The 23,774-nt window shown below is 39.0% G+C and overlaps 2 protein-coding genes across 4 annotated transcripts in view; one reads left to right on the top strand and one right to left on the bottom strand.

Moving 5' to 3' along the window:
* Nucleotides 1-50: 50 nt before the first annotated feature.
* uba5 (ubiquitin-like modifier activating enzyme 5) lies at nucleotides 51-10,845 on the bottom strand. Of its 2 annotated transcripts, none has more exons than XM_077244377.1 (12): nucleotides 10,367-10,845; nucleotides 10,229-10,274; nucleotides 10,051-10,140; nucleotides 9,643-9,752; nucleotides 8,709-8,795; nucleotides 8,528-8,612; nucleotides 8,233-8,337; nucleotides 3,795-3,922; nucleotides 2,245-2,380; nucleotides 1,413-1,485; nucleotides 1,206-1,312; nucleotides 51-632 (listed from the first exon to the last, which is right to left on the bottom strand). In XM_077244377.1, exons 1-12 carry the CDS (start codon nucleotides 10,513-10,515, stop codon nucleotides 555-557), a joined length of 1,194 nt encoding a protein of 397 aa, XP_077100492.1. In that variant the 5' UTR covers nucleotides 10,516-10,845; the 3' UTR covers nucleotides 51-554. The 2 variants fall into 2 exon arrangements, with proteins under 2 accessions (XP_077100492.1, XP_077100493.1); XM_077244378.1 differs by having other exon boundaries at nucleotides 10,056-10,140; nucleotides 10,367-10,651.
* Nucleotides 10,840-23,774, top strand: part of topbp1 (DNA topoisomerase II binding protein 1) — a 27,123-nt gene continuing 14,188 nt past the window's right edge. The window contains exons 1-17 of one of the 2 annotated variants that reach the window (XM_077244373.1): nucleotides 10,840-11,398; nucleotides 11,765-11,864; nucleotides 11,966-12,100; nucleotides 12,772-12,915; nucleotides 13,065-13,246; nucleotides 14,025-14,218; nucleotides 14,304-14,498; nucleotides 15,133-15,296; nucleotides 15,447-15,610; nucleotides 16,097-16,347; nucleotides 16,427-16,731; nucleotides 16,829-17,001; nucleotides 18,567-18,778; nucleotides 20,362-20,684; nucleotides 20,875-21,060; nucleotides 21,135-21,250; nucleotides 21,390-21,513. In XM_077244373.1, the coding sequence (XP_077100488.1) occupies nucleotides 11,778-11,864; nucleotides 11,966-12,100; nucleotides 12,772-12,915; nucleotides 13,065-13,246; nucleotides 14,025-14,218; nucleotides 14,304-14,498; nucleotides 15,133-15,296; nucleotides 15,447-15,610; nucleotides 16,097-16,347; nucleotides 16,427-16,731; nucleotides 16,829-17,001; nucleotides 18,567-18,778; nucleotides 20,362-20,684; nucleotides 20,875-21,060; nucleotides 21,135-21,250; nucleotides 21,390-21,513 (2,955 nt within the window). In that variant the 5' untranslated portion in view covers nucleotides 10,840-11,398; nucleotides 11,765-11,777. The remainder of the gene's footprint in view (nucleotides 11,399-11,764; nucleotides 11,865-11,965; nucleotides 12,101-12,771; nucleotides 12,916-13,064; nucleotides 13,247-14,024; nucleotides 14,219-14,303; nucleotides 14,499-15,132; nucleotides 15,297-15,446; nucleotides 15,611-16,096; nucleotides 16,348-16,426; nucleotides 16,732-16,828; nucleotides 17,002-18,566; nucleotides 18,779-20,361; nucleotides 20,685-20,874; nucleotides 21,061-21,134; nucleotides 21,251-21,389; nucleotides 21,514-23,774) is intronic. The other variant, XM_077244372.1, reaches the window with a different exon arrangement.

Below are 23,774 nucleotides of genomic sequence, written 5' to 3'. Positions count from 1 at the left end.
CTGAGTCTCCATGATTTTTATCTGCTAGTTGAAATGCAGGAAAAGCTGAATAGAATGTAACAATACATTTATTTTCTTTTGTATTATTCCAATGTCATACCATTCAATACAGTAGTCAGAATCAGGCCAATGATAAATTATCTGAAAATATTTGTGTGATGTTCTTTATAATATCTGGGTGGGTGTCTACAAGCACGGATAGTATAAGAGATGACACAATAATATTTAGATGTTTGGCTGAAGGTACATCCATTTCCTCCACAGCTGTTAAAATAGGCATTATAATTAGTTCCATTAACCATTGCCTACTCTGAAACCTCAACACTGCACGAACAAAAGAGTAACAATGATGGCAATTCAGTATTAAGACTTTCAGTCGAAGTAAAACTGTAAACATCTTGAGTGTTACAGGTTGTTTTGCAAAAACAATAAAAAACTAAATCCAAACTGATTTAGTATGAGACCTCAGATTTTACATGTTTACAAGTACAAAATAATAATGAGTTTGATTTCAGTGTCTGTGGGAGAGTTCAAGGATGTCGGTTTTGTCTTCCTTACATATTTTTCATCTGAGCCATCAGCTCCTCTAAACTCTGTTCTGTTTCCTCCACAGTCTCCCCTGATACTCCATCCTGGCAAACAGAAAGAACACATGGAATATTACATGTAAACAATAGTAAATAGACACAACAATGCTCACAAAGTTCAGATTAAAAATTCAGTAAAATCAGTAATATTGTGAATAATGTTACAATAAATGAACCTTTCTCTTTTTGAATATAATTTAAAATGTAATTTATTCCTGTGATGCAAAGCTGAATTTTCAGTCTTCAGTGTCACATGATCCTTCAGAAATCACTAATATGCTGATTTGCTGCTCTGAGCAACATTTCTTATTTTTATCAATGTTTAAAACGGTTATGAATATTTTGATCAATTTAATGCATCCTTGCTGAATAAAAAAGTATTAAATTTTTATTTTCTTTTTTTTTTTTTAAACACACACACTGACCCCAAACCTCCAAACATTAGTATAATTGTTTGTTAGGTAATTGAATGTTATGTTTTCTTAGGATATTTGAGGCATTATTGATCTGGCCTAAAACATTATTTCCATTTACCTAAATTAAATTTTTACTTGGCTTTTTTTAATGCAGGAAAAATCCTGAAAAACCAAAGTGTTATTATATTTCAGTGGGCCGTACTTTCTTAGGTATGGTGTAGGCTACGTTAATGCCCTCTGGTAGATCTGGTACCGGTCCTGATGCGTCCTGAAGCTCCGCCTCTGACACCTCTGACACCAACTCAATGCCTGTCAGAAAACATACTGGTTCAAGCTTCCTAACGTTAACACATTTCTGTTTTATGAATGAGAAATCTTTTGTGTTTTGTGTGTTGTGTGTGATGCCAACCCCATTCATTATCTTCATGCACCACTTCTTCTTCCTCCACCACTTCCTGCTTTGGCCGTTCTGCTTCTTTTTTCTGGAAAATTAGCAATGAATAACCAATGATAGACTGCTGATATTGATATTTTACTGTTTTTTGCCCCAGCATGCCTTTATTTACATCACTTATTATGAAACTTACATAGAAACAGTCTAGTTAATAATTTTTAACTGTGTAACTACAGTCAGAATCAGGCCAATGATACATTTTTAAATACAATTTTACATAAAAATGAATGAACACCCTTGAAGTTCAAAAATAAAGAATTCAATGATGTTGTGATTTAATTATATTTAATTATTAATCAATAAATCACAATTTGACAACTATCAAGGTGGAAATACACTACATTACTTTTAAAATCTGAACATATTTGAAGACACTAGGCATCATACACTTGCCAACTTTGTAAATAGTTACAGAGGAAAAACTGCGCATCATACACTAAACGACTGAGGATCATACACTACTAGACTTTCACGTCGTTCAGAACACAAACATATGTGGCTTGTTGCTAGTGTGTCACAAATGAAAATGTGTTCTAAAATCAGCTCTATCAAAAATGTTTGATATTGTCCGATTGGATGGAATCATAGTCTGAAGCTAGAAAAAAAATCGGGAGTATGTGGCCATCATACACTACGCGATTTTATATTAAATCTGTCAACTCAAATCTGCAGACTGGCTCTGACTTTCAGCAACTAGCGTCAACAAAAATTTGGTCGAAAAGTTGTATAGTGTATTCCAGCAGTAACATAAAAATTGTGTTTATGTTTGCATTTGTAGAAGAGTCACCTTGTACTCTTCCTGTTGTCGTCTGCAGTGCGCGTCATCACACTGTGGGTTGGCCTTCATTGCCATGCTTGGGAAGAAATCCTGCATGGCATTATAGCCCAGGTAATAACTCACAGTCCCAAACCCCAACAGATACCTGCAATACAGACAATGTCATTCCAGGCCTTGTTTTTTTGTCCGTACTGACAGGGCAGGACCTCTAAGGACTTGAAATAACCATGGGCTAAAGGGTTGGGCTGGGTAGTTTGCATGGTTCAGTTAACCCCTGCCAGGACAAAAAATGGCTATATTTTGCCATCTAATGGCATTTATGTGATACTACAGCATTTACTATCCACAAATGCAATAATTAGTAACTAAAGTGAAATAGTGTACACCAGTTAGGCCTGTGCTAATCGGTGTCATTTTAACCCTGTAAAGCCTGACATATTAAATAATAGTAAGAATTTTTTTTTGTTTAAATGGATGTTTATTGAACCTTTTTCGATATTGAAAATATAGATTTTTTTTTTGTACATTTGCATGTTTTTTCAGTATCATATTTGATACATCACGCTTTTATGGCTCATATTGAATGATATGGGAGAATATTGAGCTCACACTTCAATTTTATTCAGGGGCTCAAACTGACCAAAAATAAGCAATTTGGTGGGGTTGCTGATATTTATATAGCCAAAAATTAAGATGAAATTCTGATTGAAATTCAAATTTAAATCGATGAGATCTTTATAACAGTACATCAGACTACTTAATATAAAAATTCACAATCTTAGTAAGATGATATTTAAATGCTTAGTTATATGATTAAAGCCTTGTCATTTTTATTGTGAGGGGCAAAATATACAATGATGATTGAGAGATGTACAAATAAACATTCCTCAAAAGCCTAAGGTATCATATTTGATACATTGTAATGATTTATGGATAATCAAGTAAACCTAAGTTGCTTCAGTCTGGTAAATGTTCATCTTGAAATATCTTCAATGTAAAAGTCCTTCTTTATTTTACTTTATAAAAATTGTTAAAGATTTCACAGCAACAAGACCACTACCTGAAGGGGGACGATTTTATAATTATGCTAAAAGGCCTTCTACTTGCTGAGAAGTATGCACTATTAATCAGACGACAGAGCGTGTAGCAGATTGTGTAAATTTAGATCATGTTGATTAATTGAGACCTTAGAAAATTGCGGTCACACTTTAGATTAGGGTCCAATTCTCACTATTAACTACGAATTTTGCCACAAACTCCTAATTACTGCTTTTTAATAGTCAGTAAGGTAGTTAAGTTTAGGTATTGGGTAGGATTAAGAGAAGTAGAATATGGTCATGCAGAATAAGGCATTAATATGCGTTTTATGAGTACTGATAAACAGCCAATATTTTAGTTTTATGCATGCTAATAAGCAACTAGTTAATAGTGAGAACTGAACCCTAAACTAAAGCAACCCTAAAAAAATGCATATCAAATTTAATACAGCAGGCTTTATAGGGTTCAAATCAGTGTGGTTCGGCCTGTGTTGAATCCTTAGGATTGTGATGAGGTCTTACTTCAAGACATTCTGCACAAGGAGACCGGCGACCACTCCCATTGTGGTGGGCAGGCTGGCGGCACACACCCCGTCCTTCTTCAACGTCTTCTCATCGATATTTGCAGCCACGACGAGGGGAGGTGCACACTGACACACAGACAGAACTGCATCAGACCACTGTTAACTTTCCCAACCATTTGATTTGACAGAATTTACCAATGTTTAGAGGGTACAACCATACAGTATGAGATGGCTTTTAAGATCATTCATTCATGATTCAATTCATATTCAAGGCACATAGGGCCAGATTTACGAAACAGGGCAAATTAGCGTGAGAGCACAATCCCATAAAAGTGCAGATGGGAGTGGAAAGTTCTGCAGGTGATTTACTGACAATACGCACGTTAAAGAACAGACACAGCCAGATAATTTCCATAATGACAATTCAGTCTATCAAGAGCAGCATAGGCTCACAAACAAGCAGAGCAAATTATATTATGGAGTGTATGATCTACTTGCAACACAGGAGCAAAGTGGCTTAAAGGGTTAGTTCACCCAGAAATTATAATTCTGTCATTATTACTCACCCTAATGTCGGAACAAACCTGTGAGACTTTCGTTCATCTGTCCCTCTATTGACAGCTAAGCAACTACCACTTTGACGCTTCAAAAGTTCATAAAGAGATCGTAATACTAATCCATTTGAATTGAATGGTCTAGTCCAAATTTTCAGATGAGACTTGATTGCTTTATATGATGAACAGATTTCATTTAGGATTTCATTCACATTTAAACATTGATCAGCGAACATAAACAGAAGCTCAACCGAACCTACTTGACGCGCAAGAATGAAGCTCATTGGTTCTTGCAGAAGCTCAAACGTACTGCGTAACACGAGAATGAACATCATTGGTTCTCGCGGAAGCTCAAACGTGCTGCGTAACATGAGAATGAACCTCATTGGTACTTGGAGAAGCTCAAATGTGCTGCGTAACATTAGAATGAACCTCATTGGTTCTTGCGGAAGCTCAAACGTGCTGCGTAACACGAGAATGAACTTCATTGGTTCTTGTGGAAGCTCAAACGTGCTTCGTAACATGAGAATGAACCTCATTGAATCTTGCAGAAGCTCAAACGTACTGCGTAACACGAGAATGAACATCATTGGTTTTCGCGGAAGCTCAAACGTGCTGCGTAACACGAGAATGAACCTCATTGGTACTTGGAGAAGCTCAAATGTGCTGCGTAACATGAGAATGAACCTCATTGAATCTTGCAGAAGCTCAAACGTGCTGCGTAACATTAGAATGAACCTCATTGGTTCTTGCGGAAGCTCAAACGTGCTTCGTAACATGAGAATGAACCTCACTGAATCTTGCAGAAGCTCAAACGTGCTGCGTAACACGAGACTGAACATCATTGGTTCTCGCGGAAGCTCAAATGTGCTGCGTAACATGAGAATGAACCTCATTGGTTCTTGCGGAAGCTCAAACGTGCTGCGTAACACGAGAATGAACTTCATTGGTTCTTGTGGAAGCTCAAACGTGCTTCGTAACATGAGAATGAACCTCATTGAATCTTGCAGAAGCTCAAACGTGCTGCGTAACACGAGAATGAACTTCATTGGTTCTCGCGGAAGCTCAAACGTGCTGCGTAACACGAGAATGAACCTCATTGGTTCTTGCGGAAGCTCAAACGTGCTGCGTAACATTAGAATGAACCTCATTGGTTCTTGCGGAAGCTCAAACGTGCTTTGTAACACGAGAATGAACCTCATTGGTTCTTGCGGAAGCTCAAACGTGCTGCGTAACATTAGAATGAACATCATTGGTTCTCGCGGAAGCTCAAACGTGCTGCGTAACACAAGAATGAACCTCATTGAATCTTGCAGAAGCTCAAAAGTGCTGCGTAACACGAGAATGAACATCATTGGTTCTTGCGGAAGCTCAAACGTGCTGCGTAACATTAGAATGAACATCATTGGTTCTCGCGGAAGCTCAAACGTGCTGCGTAACACGAGAATGAACCTCATTGGTTCTTGCGGAAGCTCAAACGTGCTGCGTAACATTAGAATGAACCTCATTGGTTCTCGCGGAAGCTCAAACGTGCTTCGTAACATGAGAATGAACCTCATTGAATCTTGCAGAAGCTCAAACGTGCTGCGTAACACGAGAATGAACTTCATTGGTTCTCGCGGAAGCTCAAACGTGCTGCGTAACACGAGAATGAACCTCATTGGTTCTTGCGGAAGCTCAAACGTGCTGCGTAACATTAGAATGAACCTCATTGGTTCTTGCGGAAGCTCAAACGTGCTTTGTAACACGAGAATGAACTTCATTGGTTCTCGCGGAAGCTCAAACGTGCTGCGTAACACGAGAATGAACCTCATTGGTTCTTGCGGAAGCTCAAACGTGCTGCGTAACATTAGAATGAACCTCATTGGTTCTTGCGGAAGCTCAAACGTGCTTTGTAACACGAGAATGAACCTCATTGGTTCTTGCGGAAGCTCAAACGTGCTGCGTAACATTAGAATGAACATCATTGGTTCTCGCGGAAGCTCAAACGTGCTGCGTAACACAAGAATGAACCTCATTGAATCTTGCAGAAGCTCAAAAGTGCTGCGTAACACGAGAATGAACATCATTGGTTCTTGCGGAAGCTCAAACGTGCTGCGTAACATTAGAATGAACATCATTGGTTCTCGCGGAAGCTCAAACGTGCTGCGTAACACGAGAATGAACCTCATTGGTTCTTGCGGAAGCTCAAACGTGCTGCGTAACATTAGAATGAACCTCATTGGTTCTCGCGGAAGCTCAAACGTGCTGCGTAACACAAGAATGAACCTCATTGAATCTTGCAGAAACTCAAACGTGCTGCGTAACACGAGAATGAACATCATTGGTTCTCGCGGAAGCTCAAACGTGCTGCGTAACACGAGAATGAACATCATTGGTTCTCGCGGAAGCTCAAACGTGCTGCGTAACACGAGAATGAACATCATTGGTTCTTGCGGAAGCTCAAACGTGCTGCGTAACATTAGAATGAACATCATTGGTTCTTGCGGAAGCTCAAACGTGCTGCGTAACATTAGAATGAACATCATTGGTTCTCGCGGAAGCTCAAACGTGCTGCGTAACACGAGAATGAACCTCATTGGTTCTTGCGGAAGCTCAAACGTGCTGCGCAACATTAGAATGAACCTCATTGGTTCTCGCGGAAGCTCAAACGTGCTGCGTAACACAAGAATGAACCTCATTGAATCTTGCAGAAGCTCAAACGTGCTTCGTAACACGAGAATGAACCTCATTGGTTCTTGCGGAAGCTCAAACGTGCTGCATAACATTAGAATGAACCTCATTTAATCTTGCAGAAGCTCAAACGTGCTGCGTAACATTAGAATTAACCTCATTGGTTCTTGCGGAAGCTCAAACGTGCTGCGTAACATGAGAATGAACCTCATTGGTTCTTGCGGAAGCTCAAACGTGCTGCGTAACATGAGAATGAACCTCATTGAATCTTGCAGAAGCTCAAACGTGCTGCGTAACACGAGAATGAACCTCATTGGTTCTTGCCGAAGCTCAAACGTGCTGCGTAAGACGAGAATGAACCTCACTGAATCTTGCAGAAGCTCAAACCTGCTGCGTAACATGAGAATGAACCTCATTGGTTCTTGCAGAAGCTCAAACGTGCTGCGTAACATGAGAATGAACCTCATTGGTTCTTGCAGAAGCTCAAACGTGCTGCGTAACATGAGAATGAACCTCATTGAATCTTGCAGAAGCTCAAACGTGCTGCGTAACACGAGAATGAACCTCATTGAATCTTGCAGAAGCTCAAACGTGCTGCGTAACACGAGAATGAACCTCATTGGTTCTTGCAGGAGCTCAAACGTGCTGCGTAACATGAGAATGAACCTCATTGAATCTTGCAGAAGCTCAAACGTGCTGCGTAACATGAGAATGAACCTGAGAACTTTTTGAAGCGTCAAAGTTTCATTTGCGTAGCTGTTTATGGGGGGGACAGAAACATCTTCATTTGTGTTTCAAAGATGAACAAAAGTCTTATGGGTTTGGAATGTAATTAAGGGTGAGAGTAATTAATGACAGAATATTCATTTTTAGATGAACTATTCCTTTAAGACATGCTTTTTTGGGCATTAAAAATGGTGCAAATACCCGTAAATTGACAAGCACAAACCTTAGTCAATCACATTGCGTGATTCAGTTAAATACTCTCCTCCCATACATTTTGTGACAGAAAGGTAAACTGCAACAAATGCATATGCAATAAGGTCAGCAGCAAAAATAACTGTGTCCACACCTTTTCAGAACAAATTATTCACTGCGTGTCTTCAGTAAATATTGACAGTAGTTTAACGCGAAAAGAGGGTTTGCGCAGATTCAAGCTGTTAGTAAATCTGGCCCGTTATTTGTTTTGGGTGTGAGGGTTTATCATACAGCAAAACAAGCCGTTTCTCCAGGGATAATGAGCTGGATGTGTCCAGAAACTGCGTTCTCACTGACGCCTGACTCCATCCAGGTCTGACCCAGCTCATTACATGCCTATGAGAGAGAGAAGCAAACTTAATTGCTGATTTGTAGTGTAGTGTAATTGCAGATTTGTAGTGGCTAAATGGCTATATATATTTATTGTTTAATATTTCCACAAATTTGCACAAAAAAAGTATTAAAAAGATAAACAACAAATATAGTTCTTTCGAAAGCTAAACGTAGTTTAATGCAAAGAACTCACTGTGTTAATGGCCATCCGAGCCTCAAAGTTATCAACACAACTGAGGATCAAATCTACAGGCTTCCCCTCCTCAAGTCCTCCTTGACTGAAAACATGAAACCAAGACTGTTTTTTACAACCAAATCGAAATGAGGGAGAAAACTTTGAGGCAGTAAAAAAAAAAATTTATATAATAATTCACCTAATGCGTTCCATGAAATGCATGAAGTTGTCCATTGTGGTGATGTTGTAATTGTGGGTCTCAAAAGCAACATCTGGATTAATGTTCCTATGCAGGAAAACACAGCATTATAATGAGAAATAATCAGCTAAAATACATTAAAATGTTGGCAAATTCGTCAATGACCCCTCAATTCATAATTTCCAATCCACATTACAGTTGAGCTTTATAATGGCAGAGGATTGTAACGATAAGTTTGAAGGTCAAAAAAGTGCATTCATCCATTGTAAAAGAACTGCACATGGCTCCGGGGGTTAATAAAGGCCTTCTCGAAGCAAAACGATGAGTTTGTGTAAGAAAAATATTAATATTTAAAACTTTATAAACTAAAATAACTAGCTTCTTGCCAAACAAACATACGAATTCCACTTAAGTGTAAAGCACAACTTGCGTGAGTAATGCGACGTACTGCTGATATTTACGCTACACCATGACGCTACGCTACACTACGCTACTTCTGACATCATAAATTGCATAAGTTGCGCATTAGGAGCAGGTAGACTGCGTTTGGCCAGAAGCTAGAATTCTACTTTGTAACGGGTTAAATATGAATTTTTTTTTCAGAAGGCCTTTGTTAACCCATTAATATTAATATTAACATTATTTAGCCGTGTGAAGTTCGTTTTTGATGGGTGGATGCACGTTTTTGAGCTTCAATATGATGGTTGCAATCCACTGCCATTATAAAACTTGGAAGAGCCAGGAAATTTTTTAATATAACTCCGGTTGTATTCTTCTGAAAAAAGAAAGTCATATACACCTAGGATGGCTTGAGGGTGAGTAAATCATGGGGTAATTTTCATTTTAAAGTGAACTAATCCTTTAAGGGTGAGTAAATTATGACATAATTTTAATTTTGTGTGAACTCTCCCTTTAAGATAAATTGCCCCTTTACCTAAGAGTGTGTTCTGCAGCCTGAACTTTACTGAGTCCTGCCTGATGTGGCTGGAAGAAGAGGCGGTTCATGTTGGCCAGCTCCACCTTATCATAGTCAAACAGCAGCAACTGCAGGGGAAGAAATCACAGACACAGCAGAAAGAGGCATGACAGTCTGTTACTGCAGAGCTGAGGCATATCTCCAGGGGTTATGCTATTGGCTTCCCTCCTGTGTTCCACACACTAAACACTTCAGGAATACAAGGCTTGTGGAATGCTCCATTTTTAATTGAATAACATTAGGGGTGCACCACGATATAGACTGGCCAATCAGTGCATCTCGACATTTGATTCATGCCTCCTAATGTCACATGACACTACATACAATAGATCTAAATATTGAGGAATGATGATAAAGGTGCTTTACCTTACCAATGCCACATCTGGTGAGCATTTCTGCAGTGACACTCCCAACCCCTCCAACTCCCACTACTGCCACACTATACGAGCGGATTCTCTGAGAATCACAGCAGGGGAATAGTTGTCATCTGAACAAGAAGTAAACACTATAAAAGTCTCATATAAGAATAAACTAGCATGTTTACCTCATAGTCTTGCACTATGCCCATCCTTTTGAGTGCCATCAAACGACTGGAAGACATTTAATTGGTGTGAAAATTGCACCGGTATAATTAAGCCTTCCATATGTCAGTCAATAAACACAGCAGGATCAAAATGCTCACCTGTATGGATTCGAATCTACGACTTCAGCGCTCATTTTATCAATCTTTGGTCTGAGATGATGTTCAGCATCACTTTGCTTCTGTTTGGATTTAATGAGTTCATTTTCTAACTCACGGATTCGCAGCCTCAGTTCCTCAACGGTGGTCATTTCTTCTGTAAAGACCCTCTATTCCGTTAAACACGGGTTGATGTGATCCGATGAGAGGGGAGGAAACAAAGCACAGAAAGGATTAAAATTACTACTTAATGTACACGTCCGCACTGTTAGAAATCAGCTGGCGAAGAGTGTCTCTCGATATTGTGTCCGGAGTGAAACACAAAGTTCACAGGAACGGAAGTTCCACCAGTTAATAGGCTTGTTCGACTTGAACCGGCGCTGCACAGACCGATCGGTTGATGACATCAGAGTACCGCGAGAGCGATTAGAGAGCAGACGGCTCCTTATGCTTTTGAATCGCTCTCGCGGTACTTTGATGTCATCAACCGATCGGTCTGTGCAACGCTGGTTCAAGTCGAACAAGCCTAATGATTCCCACGAATCGGTTCGTCTGAACAGATCTTTTAAATAAACTAGTTCAGAAACAACTCGTTTACAAATCGGACGTCGTAACTATGGTAACAGCAGTCTCGCGAGCGAGAAAAAAAGCTGTTCTTTGTATTTTTGTAGATTGCAGGTTTCTTTCTATCTACATAGAGTAAAACGAACTTGATTTTAAAAAATTGATCTCATTAATTTTTGATATTACGAACCTCCAGTCCGGTGGGTGGCGGTCATATATTTTAATATTTCTCCTGTCCATAACAAAGAAACAGAAGTAAAGCGGAAGTTGTTTTCAGAGCTAGTGGCGCGAATGTCTGGGGAAAGGCTTCCTCGGAATGAAATACACACAGATTAGTTAATAATTTATTCTGTTGTCTTATACAATAGTTATTTAACGTTATATGAGTGCAGTTGCAGAAATGATAATACAAAATTAAGTTGAAATAAGATCAAAGTCTTTTAGAAATTAGTTTTAATCCTCTGTCTCGCGGTAAGTCTTCGTTTGTTATTATTATAAGTGTTTGTTATATTTTAATAACTTAAAAATAAATAAATGACTTGGTTTCTAGAGCTGGGCGACAGTATGACAGGCATTGATTTGTCTTGTTTGGCCATGTGTTTATGAGATTAAACAAAACAACCTGCCATGAGAAGCTAATTGATCATTGTTATTATCATAAGTAACATCCGCTTTTTTGTTTGATTTTTGTATTGATTTCCTATTTAACTTGATAAAGCATAAATACATGTTACATTACAGAATAATAACGTGCGATAACGGGATACTAGCAGATGTTTACACGTTTCTTGATGACAGTAAATCCTTGTACATTTGTTTTCCTTCCACATAATTTAGATTAAATGCTACCATGTCTAAAGGCAACAGGGATGCATATATTGTGAAATTTGTTGAACGCAATGGACAGAAGACTGACCTTGCTCTCCAGGCTTATAAGGTGATAAATCTGAAATTCTCCTTAATAGCTATGATTGAGTGGTCCTTGTATTAATATAATGTATAGGCCTTTTGTTCATACAGTCATATGCTTGTGTTCAGGCAATAGTAGAACTTCAGTCAGAGAAGTATGTGCAGACGGTGGACGAGGAAGCCGCACTAGAGCTGGACCACAATGACAGATCCCTGTTTGTGTTCAGTGATTTCACCAGCAATTCCTTTGACCACTGCAGGAGGGTGAGGATTCACTTTCAATAGTGCACAGCATCTGCATTTTGCGGTGTATTTTTGAATGCCAGAACTTCTGTGCATCACTAATCTCTGTATTATTGACAAAGATTCTTAGAATGATGTACTTCAGTTGTAATACCTGAACTCTTGTATTCTGTCCATTTATGTTTCCCTAATTGTCCCCGTATTATTATAAATGTTGATAGTCAAGTCACCTTTATTTATATAGCGCTTTTACAATACAAATTGTTTCAAAGCAGCTTTACAAAGATAACAGGAAAGTAAAGTTGTAATAATATTGTTGAATTCAAAATTAAATGTTAAATGTCCCCAACTAAGCAAGCCAAAAGCCAATGGCGAATGAAGGCGAAACAAAAAGGCGACAGTGGCAAGGAACCAAAACTCCATCAGGTGACAGAATGGAGAAAAAAACCTTGGGAGAACCCAGGCTCAGTCGGGGGGCCAGTCCTCCTTTGGCCAACAAACGAACAGTGTATGATTATGATTTAGGCGGCATAATAGGTCAGAAGTCAGATTGGATCAGAACTTTCACAATATTTATCCAGTTCATCTGGTTAGGGGTCGGAGTCATCACGCCGGTATGGAGATGAGTTTGTTGAGGTGTCCATGAGGCCTTCACAGTGTTGATAGTCTTCTAAAGCTCTTAATTTTTGCAGCTGGGATGCAGGATCGTGAGTCCTCTGGTAGTGCTGTTCTGTCTGCAGAAGCAGAGATGTGTTCCCAAAGCAGAGCAGCCTGTGTACAACATGGCAATGGCTGATATCACTATCTCCTGCACCAGTCTCGACAAAGAGGCACGGGTACGGAGAAAACATTTATGATTAATGCTTAAATATTATTGTTATTGTGTCCACCTTTGCTTACATTAGCTGTAAACTGGAATTGAAATGGCGATACACTTATATGTGCAGTTCTGCATTACAAATAAGCAGCTGTTTTGTTCTTGTAGAGTGAAGTGATGGATCTTGTCCAGCTGATGGGTGGACGGGTTTACCGTGATCTCAACGTGTCTGTTACTCACCTGGTGGCAGGTGAAGTGGGGAGTAAGAAATACCTGGTGGCCGCAAGCCTCGGGAAGCCCATCCTATTGCCCAGCTGGGTAAGGGCATGCTGGGAAAAGTCTCAAGATAGGTAACGCATTAACTTCTACATGGTCAAATGAGTTATTTAAAGTCACTATGAAATCAACATTGATAATTGTTATGTTTTTATTAGAGTATTACAGTTTGGTTTTTTAGTTTTTATAAATGATGTATCCATGCAAATCTTTTTTTATTTTTTTATTCACATGCCCTAGTAATCTTTAATCAAAATCAAACTATCTCCTCGCAAAATTCCCCCTAGCATTGACATCTCTTCTCTGATGAATGTGTACCAGGCAAGAGTCGGACAATAAGCAAATTACAACAATCCAATCAATTCTCAATGTTCAAAATCAAGTACCTTGTTTGATTAAATGTTTCAAAATGGATATGTCTGCATTGACAATTTAATTGGCAATTTTGATTTCATGGTGACTTTTAAAGGGATAGTTCACCTTAAAATGAAAATTCTTTCATCATTTACTCACCCTCAAGTTGTTCCTAACCTGTATGAATTTCTCTCTTCTGTTGAACACGAAATAAGATATTTTAAAGAAAATGGGTAACCAAACATGGACACCATTGACTTATATAGAATGGGGAAAAAATATACTATGGCAGTCAATGGGGTCCCTCAACTGTTTGGTTTCTGAATATCTTCTTTTGTGTTCAGCAGAAGAAAAAAAATTCATACAGGTTTGGAACAACTTGAGGGGTAAGTACATTTTGGGGTAATTTTCATAATTGTGGGTTATTTTCATCATTTTAATTTTTGGGTGAAATATCCCATTAAGATCTCTGTCTAAAAACATCTCTTTTCCCCCCAGTGTTTTCCATCATTCTGAGCTGAATACAGAAGACTATCGGTGTCCAGTTCTGAAAGGCTGTACAGTGTGTGTGACGGGACTCTCTACTGTGGAGCGTAAAGAGGTTCAGAGGTTGTGCAGTCAGAATGGAGGAAGCTACACAGGGCAGCTCAAGATGAATGAGTGCACTCACCTCATTGTCAATGAACCCACAGGTGACCCCATAAACTCTGACCCCATCACACTATTTTGGGTTACAGTCTTAGCTTGTACTTGACTTCAGTTTGTGTTGCATTTCAGGTCAGAAATATGAGTTTGCCCGTAAATGGAACGTATACTGTGTGTCCCTGCACTGGCTGTTTGACAGCATTGAGAAGGGCTTCTGTCAGGATGAGAGCAGGTATGTCATGGAGCGTGGAGAGAAGAAGGGAACTGAGGAGAAGGCGGGCAGGCCCAACACTTCTACTCCTACAGGAGCCAGCAGGAGCAAAGAGGGTGCGGAGTAAAACACTTTACTTATGGTTTAAGAATTTTATTTTATTTTGGGGGGTTTAGCAAGGGCTTTTGTTCAAGGATGCATTAAATTGATTAAAAGTGCCAGTAAAGACATTAATTAAATTACAAAAGATTTCCATTTTAAATAAATGCTGTTCTTTTAAACTTTATTCATCAAAGAATCCTGAAAAAAGGTATCACGGGTACCAAAAACAAATAACTGTTTTCAACATTGGTAATAATATTAAATGTTTCTTGAGCACCAAATCAGCATATTTGACTGATTTCTGAAGGATTATGTGACATCACAGGAATAAATTACATTTTAATATGTATTCAAAATAGAAAACTATGATGTGTAATTGTAATAATATTTCACAATAATATTGTTTTTATTATATTTTTATCAAATGAATGCAGCCTTGTTGAGCATAAGAGATTTCTTTAGGAAACTTAATTACAGACTCTTAACTATTGAAAGCTAGTATGTAAATTGACAATACACAAGATGGGTATAATTTTTGTTTATTTTATAAAGCACAAAAACATCACCTGAATAAATCAATATTATTACTAATTCCTGTGTCGGATTCATTTGGATTAATTGAATTTACTTTGTCATTTGTTTGTGCAGAAGGTCCCTCACTACTGGGATTGAGTCATATATCCAATATCAGCATGAATGTAAATGAAACAGCCCTCACCACTGCAGGAATCAGCCACATAGAGACTCCTGATCCGGTCGACTCATTTGACATCACTGTCTGTCGAGTAGATGACCTGTTGGATGGCTGTAAGGTTAGTTTTACTCAAATATGAGTTTTTCCTGAGTTTTTATAAGTCACATTTTGGACAATGTTTAGATTAAAAATCGAAATGAAATCATGTTTTTAAATGTTGAATCTGAAATAAAACAACCCTGTTCTCTACCCCCATTTCTTCCTGAAGTTGTACCTGTGTGGCCTTTCCGGAAAGAAACTGGACAAACTAAGGCGGATGGTGAACTCTGCTGGAGGTCTTCGCTTTAACCAGCCCAGCCAGGAGCTCACCCACATAGTGATGGGAGAACCAGACCAGAGTGTCAAAGTCTTCCTTGACAAAGCCACTCACAGGTCAGTCAAAACAAAGTTGGGGAACAACTAGGAATTGTTTTGTTTTATCTAGTTTTTAATTGCTTCAGAGGGTTTTATAAGCCCACCTAACAAAGTTTAGGGTCCAGGACAGGTTGCTATAAAGGACCCGATATACTTCAAGCGAAACCAAAGATTGAACTGGTGTGACTTGATTTAAAAAAATCTGGCCAAAACTAGTTTGTTTGGAGTTTGAGTCAGGAGTTCGAAACAGCTTTCCAAAGAGACTTTTCTGGGAAAGTTTTCTATGGCTGGTAAACACCTTCAAACCACCTTTGGTCCGTGGCGATTATGTAATAGTTAGGTGTGCATTCTTTTTGCATCTACTTCGCCGTGAGTGTATTGGGGCCTTTTTGAGGACTTTTTTGAGGGAGAACTAGATGTTGAATATGCAAGGTTCATAGCACATGCAAAAAGGTGCAATTTAAGCATTTCAAATATGGTTCTCAGAGATGTTCTTCTCAATAGACCCCATATAGTGACCGTGCAGTGGCTTCTGGACAGTTTCTCCCATGGTACTCTGCTCCCAGAGGATGGCTACTTCCACCCCTCCTTCCTGCCCCCTGCCCCAGCCGCTGTTGATTTGCCAGCTGCTCAGAAAGCTGCTCCCCGTGCCTCCAGACCCTCTGTAGCTCCCCCTCCTGCCCCTAGTCCAGCCCGTCAAGCCAGAGCAGAAGAAGACCTGCTCTCGCAGTACATGGAGACTGACCAGACTGTTGGTGAGTTGATAAATGTTTCATTTTCCTCTGTCTACTCCTGTCTGTCTTCCTCATTCTTCCCTGACTGTCTTTAATGTAGTGGAGCTGCCTCAGGCCACTAATAGTACTAGGAGTCGGCAGAGCGTTTTGCTTCCAGAGCCTCCAGCTGCAGCGAAGGACTCAACCTTGGTTGAAACCTCAGAGGGTGGCCTGTTTTCGGGGAAGCGCTTCATCTTGTTTGGTTTTGGAGCTGAGGCTGAAGCCCAGCTCTCAGAGCTAGTCATGGAAAACGCTGGGAAGATCTTGGTGGGCCGCTCGAGAGCAGTGGCGCATTATGCCATCGTGCCACTGCTGGGCTGTGACGTGGAGGCCACAGTAGATGAGGTCGTAACAGATACCTGGCTGGTAAGAAAAACACAAGAGTTTATGCAGAGACAGACAAGATACATTTTGTAATTTTTGTCATTCTCTACTACTGACCTGTTTGTGTGTGTGTGTTCAGGCCATGTGTTTGGAGCAGCAGTGTGTGTTGCCAATAGCCTCTCATCCTCTATTCACTCCAGTGACAGTGAGAGAGGGCTTCTCTCCTCTCAAAGACTGTGTGCTGTCCGTCAGTCAGTTTACTGGAGCTGAGAGAGACTCTCTCATCCAGCTCGCCAAACATCTGGGAGCAAGGTGAGACCTTCTTTTCACTGCTCACTGAGATCTTCTGCTCACCTTCTAGGCAGTTTCAAGTTCATAACAAAACTTAACAAGCCTGAAGTGCACACAACTTCCTTCATTGTGAAATGGACATGGTCATTCATTCAGTTTAAGGATTCATCATACTAATTCAAATTGACAACTTTTTGAATCATTTTAATTATCAGACTACACTGAAATGTAGGGCTGAACCATTAATTGGAAAAAAAATCAAAATCGCTAAATGGCTTAGTGCGATTATCAAATTGTAAAGCCTGTGATTTGATTTAAAAAAATGTGTAGCTAGTTTCAGATGGGAGCATGGCGTTGTGTTCATTTATAGGTGAACAACTCATCACCTGTGTTTTCAGTGTCACAGAGCTGCTCTGTTTGCAGTAAATGCTGCTCCACGGGAGCTCCATCAGCGTTCTGAGTTTGGGTTGCTTATAACCTGCGTTTAACAACGCAGTGTGTGCCACCCGTTTCACCAGATTTGCACTGAGCAGCGTTTATAAACCTGCTACCAATAGAAAAGAAGCTTTAAAGAGGTAGTTCACCCAAAAAATTTAAATTGTCCTTTTATTTGTAGTAAGAGTAATACAGCATTTTCTCTGACACAATATACTTTAAAGTTAATTACATCCTGTTTAGCAAGTCATCCATCTTTCTTTAAATAATATGATATTCTATTACCGATCTACCTCATTGCAATGTGCAACAAGTCAAGTGTCTCATAGCAGCTCTGAGCGAACGCACAGAGTAACTTTATAACATCAACACACTCAAAGGTATTTAGTATGGTTGATTTGATCAAGTAAAACAGCGCTGCGTTACCCCACAATTTTACCAGATTGATTTACTTTATCAGATAGTGACCTATATGTGTAGTAATTTAGCACTTGTTGCTGTTTTATTAGAATGAAATAAAATAATGTGAATTTCAAGTGATCAAACATAACTGTAACAAATTTCATGTTCAGGGAAGAGGGAGCTCGGATGTCAAACGTAACTTTAATCATTAAAAAAACAACAAAACGAAAGGAGCAGCACTAGCGGGCATATAGGTAATAATAATACAGCAACGTAAAATGTTCCAGGCTCTCGCTACCACAATAACATTAATAAAACTTTAATGCATTAGCTCACCCATGAACATGATTTCTGTCATGAGTCATGTCAGATTGCTGTCCATTGGCTGTGGAGGTGAAGGCAACAACAACCATGATTCCACACTCATTCATAGCGTCAAGCTACGCCTTTGTTATTGTTTTGAGAAAAAAAAAAGACCTCTAGAGGCGAAACTTGCATTGTCTTTAATGTTTGAAACGTTGTATTTTTCATTTGTACTTTGTTGCATTTCTTTGTTTTTGTTATTTTACTGTGAAAATTATTATTACAAAAGGAATATTTCTCTTTTTTTATGTGTGACTATGTTTGGGCAAATTCTGCTGCACTACGGAAACAATTTTTTTTTAACATACAGAATTGCTGAATTCCATACAATTCTCTGATATAATCTAATGTTTTCTCATTTCTCTCCCCTACATTTGTATCTGTAGTGTTCAGGATTACTTTGTGCGGACCGCTAATCAAAGGAAGGGAATGCTTGCCAGTACTCATCTGGTACTCCAGACACCTGAGGGCACCAAGTACCAGGCAGCGCAGAAATGGGGTCTGCCTGCAGTCACGATCCGCTGGGTTTTAGAGTCTGCCAGAACAGGGAAGCGTGCCGATGAGGGACGATACCTGGTTGCCCTTCCACCCTCTCCAGGTTAGTCAGAAATAGAAATATAACTGATGGATCTCAAGTGTTTTTTAGCAATTATTTGTTACTGTATTTGTGAGTACTCAATTCTAATTAAAGAAAACAAGAGAGGTCAAAGTTTTCGTTAAGACCTAGAAGAGGCATGCTGTTTAATTGATACATCGAGTAAGCTTCTCGTTGTAATTTTTTTTGTGTGTGTTTTTTGTTTGTTACTTTTTCAATACCTATACAAGTTAAATCCTAAATTTTATGATAATGGTTGTGAAAATTTCTAGCAAATTAACATTGTCTCATAATCGCAGATTTATATTCACTAATACGGGTTTTTAATGGACAAATAGTTTTTCCAACGTAAATTAGTGTACAAGGGCATTTCAAAATGTAAATTATTAATGATTTAATTAAAAAATTTACCAGAATGTGTGTCAATAAACTGCTTGGTTTTAATTATTGATGAACAGACTGCACAATTTCTACAGGGAAAACAACATCTTATTTTGGACATGTGACTGATGTTCTGTTTTTGTCATGACTGTGTGAACAGCACAGAGCACATGGAATCTGATCTTTTCGATTCCAATTTGTGCCACTTCCATATGTGGTACTAAATCCGATAAAGGTCAGATGTATTGCAATGCGACCTCAGTCTGAACAGTCATAATGGAATTCATGCGACTTTTACAGCACTCTAGATCAACATACTTCACAATTCAGCGCTCATGGGAGTACTTCAAAGATTTTACATATCCAAAGTTTTCAAGACCGTTGCGAAAGGTAGTCAGTGGAAGGACCGTAATCTGTCAGAACCCATAAGTATTCTAGTGATAGTCCTATATACAAGCAAAACATGAGGGCTTGTATCCTAAATGTTTAAAAACTCTGCTCTCCTTTTTTACATCCTCCTCTGTTTTTTCTATTGCCTGCACTTAAATTTCCTGGTTTCTGCAGCAGATCACACAAAAATAAACCCGTAATCACTTACTTTAAATGTCCTTTGTGTTTAGTTCCATATGAAAGTGTGTTTCTTTTTATCGTTTTTTTGTACATGTGATGTTTTCGCACTGGAATCTGATATTGGACACATTTAAAACAACACTCTGAACAGCTATACAAAAATATCGGAATCGAAAACTCATACTCGCTTTTATAACCATCTGAATATATTTTATTCATGTATTTTATAACCAACCTTCAGAATGTAGCCATATAAATGTTTTAGTCTTATCGGTGTATATATCAGATGTTACCAACCTATTTGCTATGTTACTGGATCTTTTATGAATGAATAAAGGAAAATCTTAAAAAATATTCCCTAAAGAGGGATCGGTTGAAAGAATATTCCAAAAAAAATGTTATGCCCTTAATTAGATAAGACTAGTTCTGTGAACTTGATTAAATAATTGTTGCCTATTTTAAATTCTTTAGCCTGATTGTACACTGATTGAAGCCGAATGGTTGAGTGTAGGGATTTTTATCTTTTTTTAATTTGAAAATAGATTCATCAATTTTTATACATTAAATTAAGAAATGTCATACACCATCGTCACTTAAAAATTATATTATTACTTTCTCTTTCTGATTTCCCATAGAGAGAAGCGAAGACAGTTTTGTTGGAGCATCTCAGAAAGACCCGCCGCCTTTGGGCCTCCTGCAACGCTCCCCAGAGCTACCCCTACTGGGCCCACAAAACAGCGCTGCCATCACCCCTCTGGACACGACTCGCTTTCAGAGCCGCACTGTCCGTTCAGCAGTCAGGAAGTTGAGAGAAGGAGAGGAGGAGCAGACGGAGGTGTCAACCCCAGGACAAGAGGACGCCAAAGGAGCACTGCTAAAAGACTCCTCCCTCCATCTAGACACTCCCTCTCGCTTCCTGAGCAGAGACCGACTCTTTGGACCCTCATTTAACACTAAGGTCAGCTGGAATTTCAAGTTCAGAACACATCTTTTGCTTCGTTTAGGGTTAAAATGTTAATAAACTGATAAGAAAAGGTACAATGGCAAAACCAGCCAGCTTAATTCTAAGAATCTGAGAGGAGTGGATGATTAAATAAAACTAAATGATAACTAAGTTTTTTTTATGTGTTTGTACGTCTGTGTTGCAGGATGTGTTTGACCATTTACAGACTCCTGGTAATAACCCACAGCAAGGTCAGGGGGCAGAGACTCCTCTGTCAGAGGTCATCGAGAGGAACCTTAAAGCTGCAGTTGCCAACAGCAACCGCAGTCATGTCACAAACCTTGCAGCCATGACTGCCAGTCCACAACTGGGAAAAGAGCCTGAGCCTGAGGTACACACACATACTCGCATATACACTCGCTACGTTTATCTGAATACAGGTATTTACAGGTGTGTGTCTTGCAGGTGGAGAAGAAGACTGCAGCTCCTCTCCGGGGGGTGGTGGTGTGTGTGAGCAAGAAATTAAGCAAGAAACAGAGTGAGCTCAATGCAGTGGCCGCCTCTCTCGGTGCAGACTTCAGGTATGTAACAAATCGAAATATCTGACTCTCAGTGAATCAAATTAACATTACATGCATCTAGAACAGTGCCAACTGAGATGTTGGTAAGACATGTTTTACGGTGAACGGGCGGAATCTAATGCCATGCTGTCTATTTTAGGTGGTCATGTGACGACTCTGTCACTCATTTCATCTACCAGGGTAAAGTTGGAGACAACAGTAAAGAATACAGAGCTGTCAAAGAGAGAGGACTGCATATAGTGTCACAACACTGGCTGCAGGCTGTAAGTACATGCAGATACTTCGAAATGCATATTGCGCAAAACAAAGTGTCTATAAATACATTAAAGGTATTGTAGGTAGAAATCCACAAAAATACTTTTTGTCCAAATTTGTTTAAACTGTCTTTATATATCAATGCATAATTAAAATGTAAGTACTCTGGAAAAGAAATTATAAAAACCGAGTGTCTGTAGTCCTCTCAGGACTGTAATAAACACAGCTCATTATTCCTTTAACTCTCCCTTCTCGGCTCCTTCCAAAGCCACGCCCCCAAAACAAATGAACGCGCGATCCCGGCCGTTCGCTCAGCTGGAAGAGTCGGACGTGTTTACCAGCTTTACCAGATGTAGTGACATCATGTCAGAATCACAAGTAATAAAATAACTAACTTTATCAGTATGAATATAAACAATTAACATGGCTGTTAGTACTCACTATCGAGCTCGCATATCGATACTGGTAAAGTTTAAAATATTTTACTAGCTCGTAACGGAATCAAACTCAATATAAGGCAAAGCTATAAATAGCTTAATTGATACACGTTTGCCGTTACTATCAGTTACACTGTGATGAAGGTGAATTTGTATTCATAACATAAGATTGTTTACAGATAAACTGAGTAACATACACTCAAACACCTTCTCACAACTGCATTGCAGACCCGAGATAATAAAACACACACACACACAACATATATTGTATAGCACATACAGATACAACATAAAGACATAGGTAGACATATGTAGAGCATATAACAACAAACCAAACGTGAAAAATCGCAGCAGGTAGAGTTCACGGTGAACATAGGAACAAAGTTTAGGCAGAGGTTAAAGCTAGGTATAAAAATAGATCCCCTAAACTTTTTAACCTAAAGTTAGATTTGGCGAAATTAAACAAAACAGCTTTCAACTGCAGATAGGCCTATTGCTTATTTATCGTCTCAACCCTGGCTCACTAAAAGTAACGTTATACCAGTCGACACCAAAGTTACACTGTCCAGGGTTCCCACGGGTCATGGAATTTCTGGAATGTCATGGAATTTTAAAAGGTCTATTCCAGACATTGAAAGTCAGGGAATTTTATATATTTTTTGTCCAAGTCATGGAATATCAGCGAATTTAGTTTGTTGCTTTAAATTTTAGTTTCCATTTATCAAAATGTAATTTTTCTATACCGATTCTCACCAGTAGAGGGTGCAACCGCGTGTTGTTGACGAAGACCAGAGCAACAGTTAGAGCAAGCCATTCATTCATAATAACTCACATACATGATCTATAGTATAAGATACATGTTAATATTCCTACATACATGATTAATCTGGGAAGGGTCATAGCACTTTCATATTGTTGTCCTATATTGTTAGTTTAACTGTAACTTAAGTCGCTTTGGATAAAAGCGTCTGCTAAAAGACTAAATGTAAAATTGGCTTGACATTCGCACATTTAGGGACCGTCTCTAAAGTAACATTGGTAGTCCTATAGGCCTAAACGTTTCTAACTTCAATAGCAAACTTAAATTTATCTGAATAAATTGCGCATTATGCCTGACACCTACATGAACACTTTACAGTTGGTTTTATGACTGCAAGTCGTTCTCTTCAAATGCTATTGAAGTTAGAAACGTGTATACCAATGTCGTATGTAACTTTAGAGATGGTCCCTAAATGTGCGAATGTCCAATGTCAAGCCAATTTATGCCAGTATCACTGAGAAACGCCCAGCTTTAAACTTTGCGCGTTAAGTTCATATTCTGAGTCCTTCTGCTTGCCTGCGAGTTTGGTCTTTTATATCACTGTATGAGTCCATTAAGCTACGTTAAGCGTTTTATATGTCCAGCAGGGGAATGCTGACATATTGAGGGAAACGCTAGTAGCTACTGCATGTAGCACAATCCCGCAATATAAGGTTGAGGCAACTAAACAACCAATAGATATGTCAAACTCAAATGTAACATTGGATCTGTATACATCCGCATAGGGGGAATAACATTATAATCTCGTTCACGGTAGAGATGCATGTAGGCTACAAAGGAAAAGTAATCGTGAAGACACTGAATTTCACATAAAACATAATAATCATTCACAGATACACTTACATTGTTGTAAATGAGTTTTTATGAATGAATGGCTTGCTCTAACAGTTGCTCTGGTCTTCGTCAACAACACGCGCTTGCAACCCCTGCTGGTGAGGTCGACTAACAGCAGATGGAGATTATGCTCGGTAATCTACTGCAGCGTTTCCCAAACGGGGTGCCGCGGCACCCT

The sequence above is a fragment of the Siphateles boraxobius genome, unplaced genomic scaffold (assembly GCF_051911475.1).
Source record: "Siphateles boraxobius isolate OS27281-9 unplaced genomic scaffold, OSU_SipBor_1 26, whole genome shotgun sequence".
NCBI lineage: Eukaryota > Metazoa > Chordata > Actinopteri > Cypriniformes > Leuciscidae > Siphateles > Siphateles boraxobius.
The sequence above is the reverse complement of the archived record's forward strand: the minus strand, read 5'-3'. Positions and strand labels throughout refer to the sequence as shown.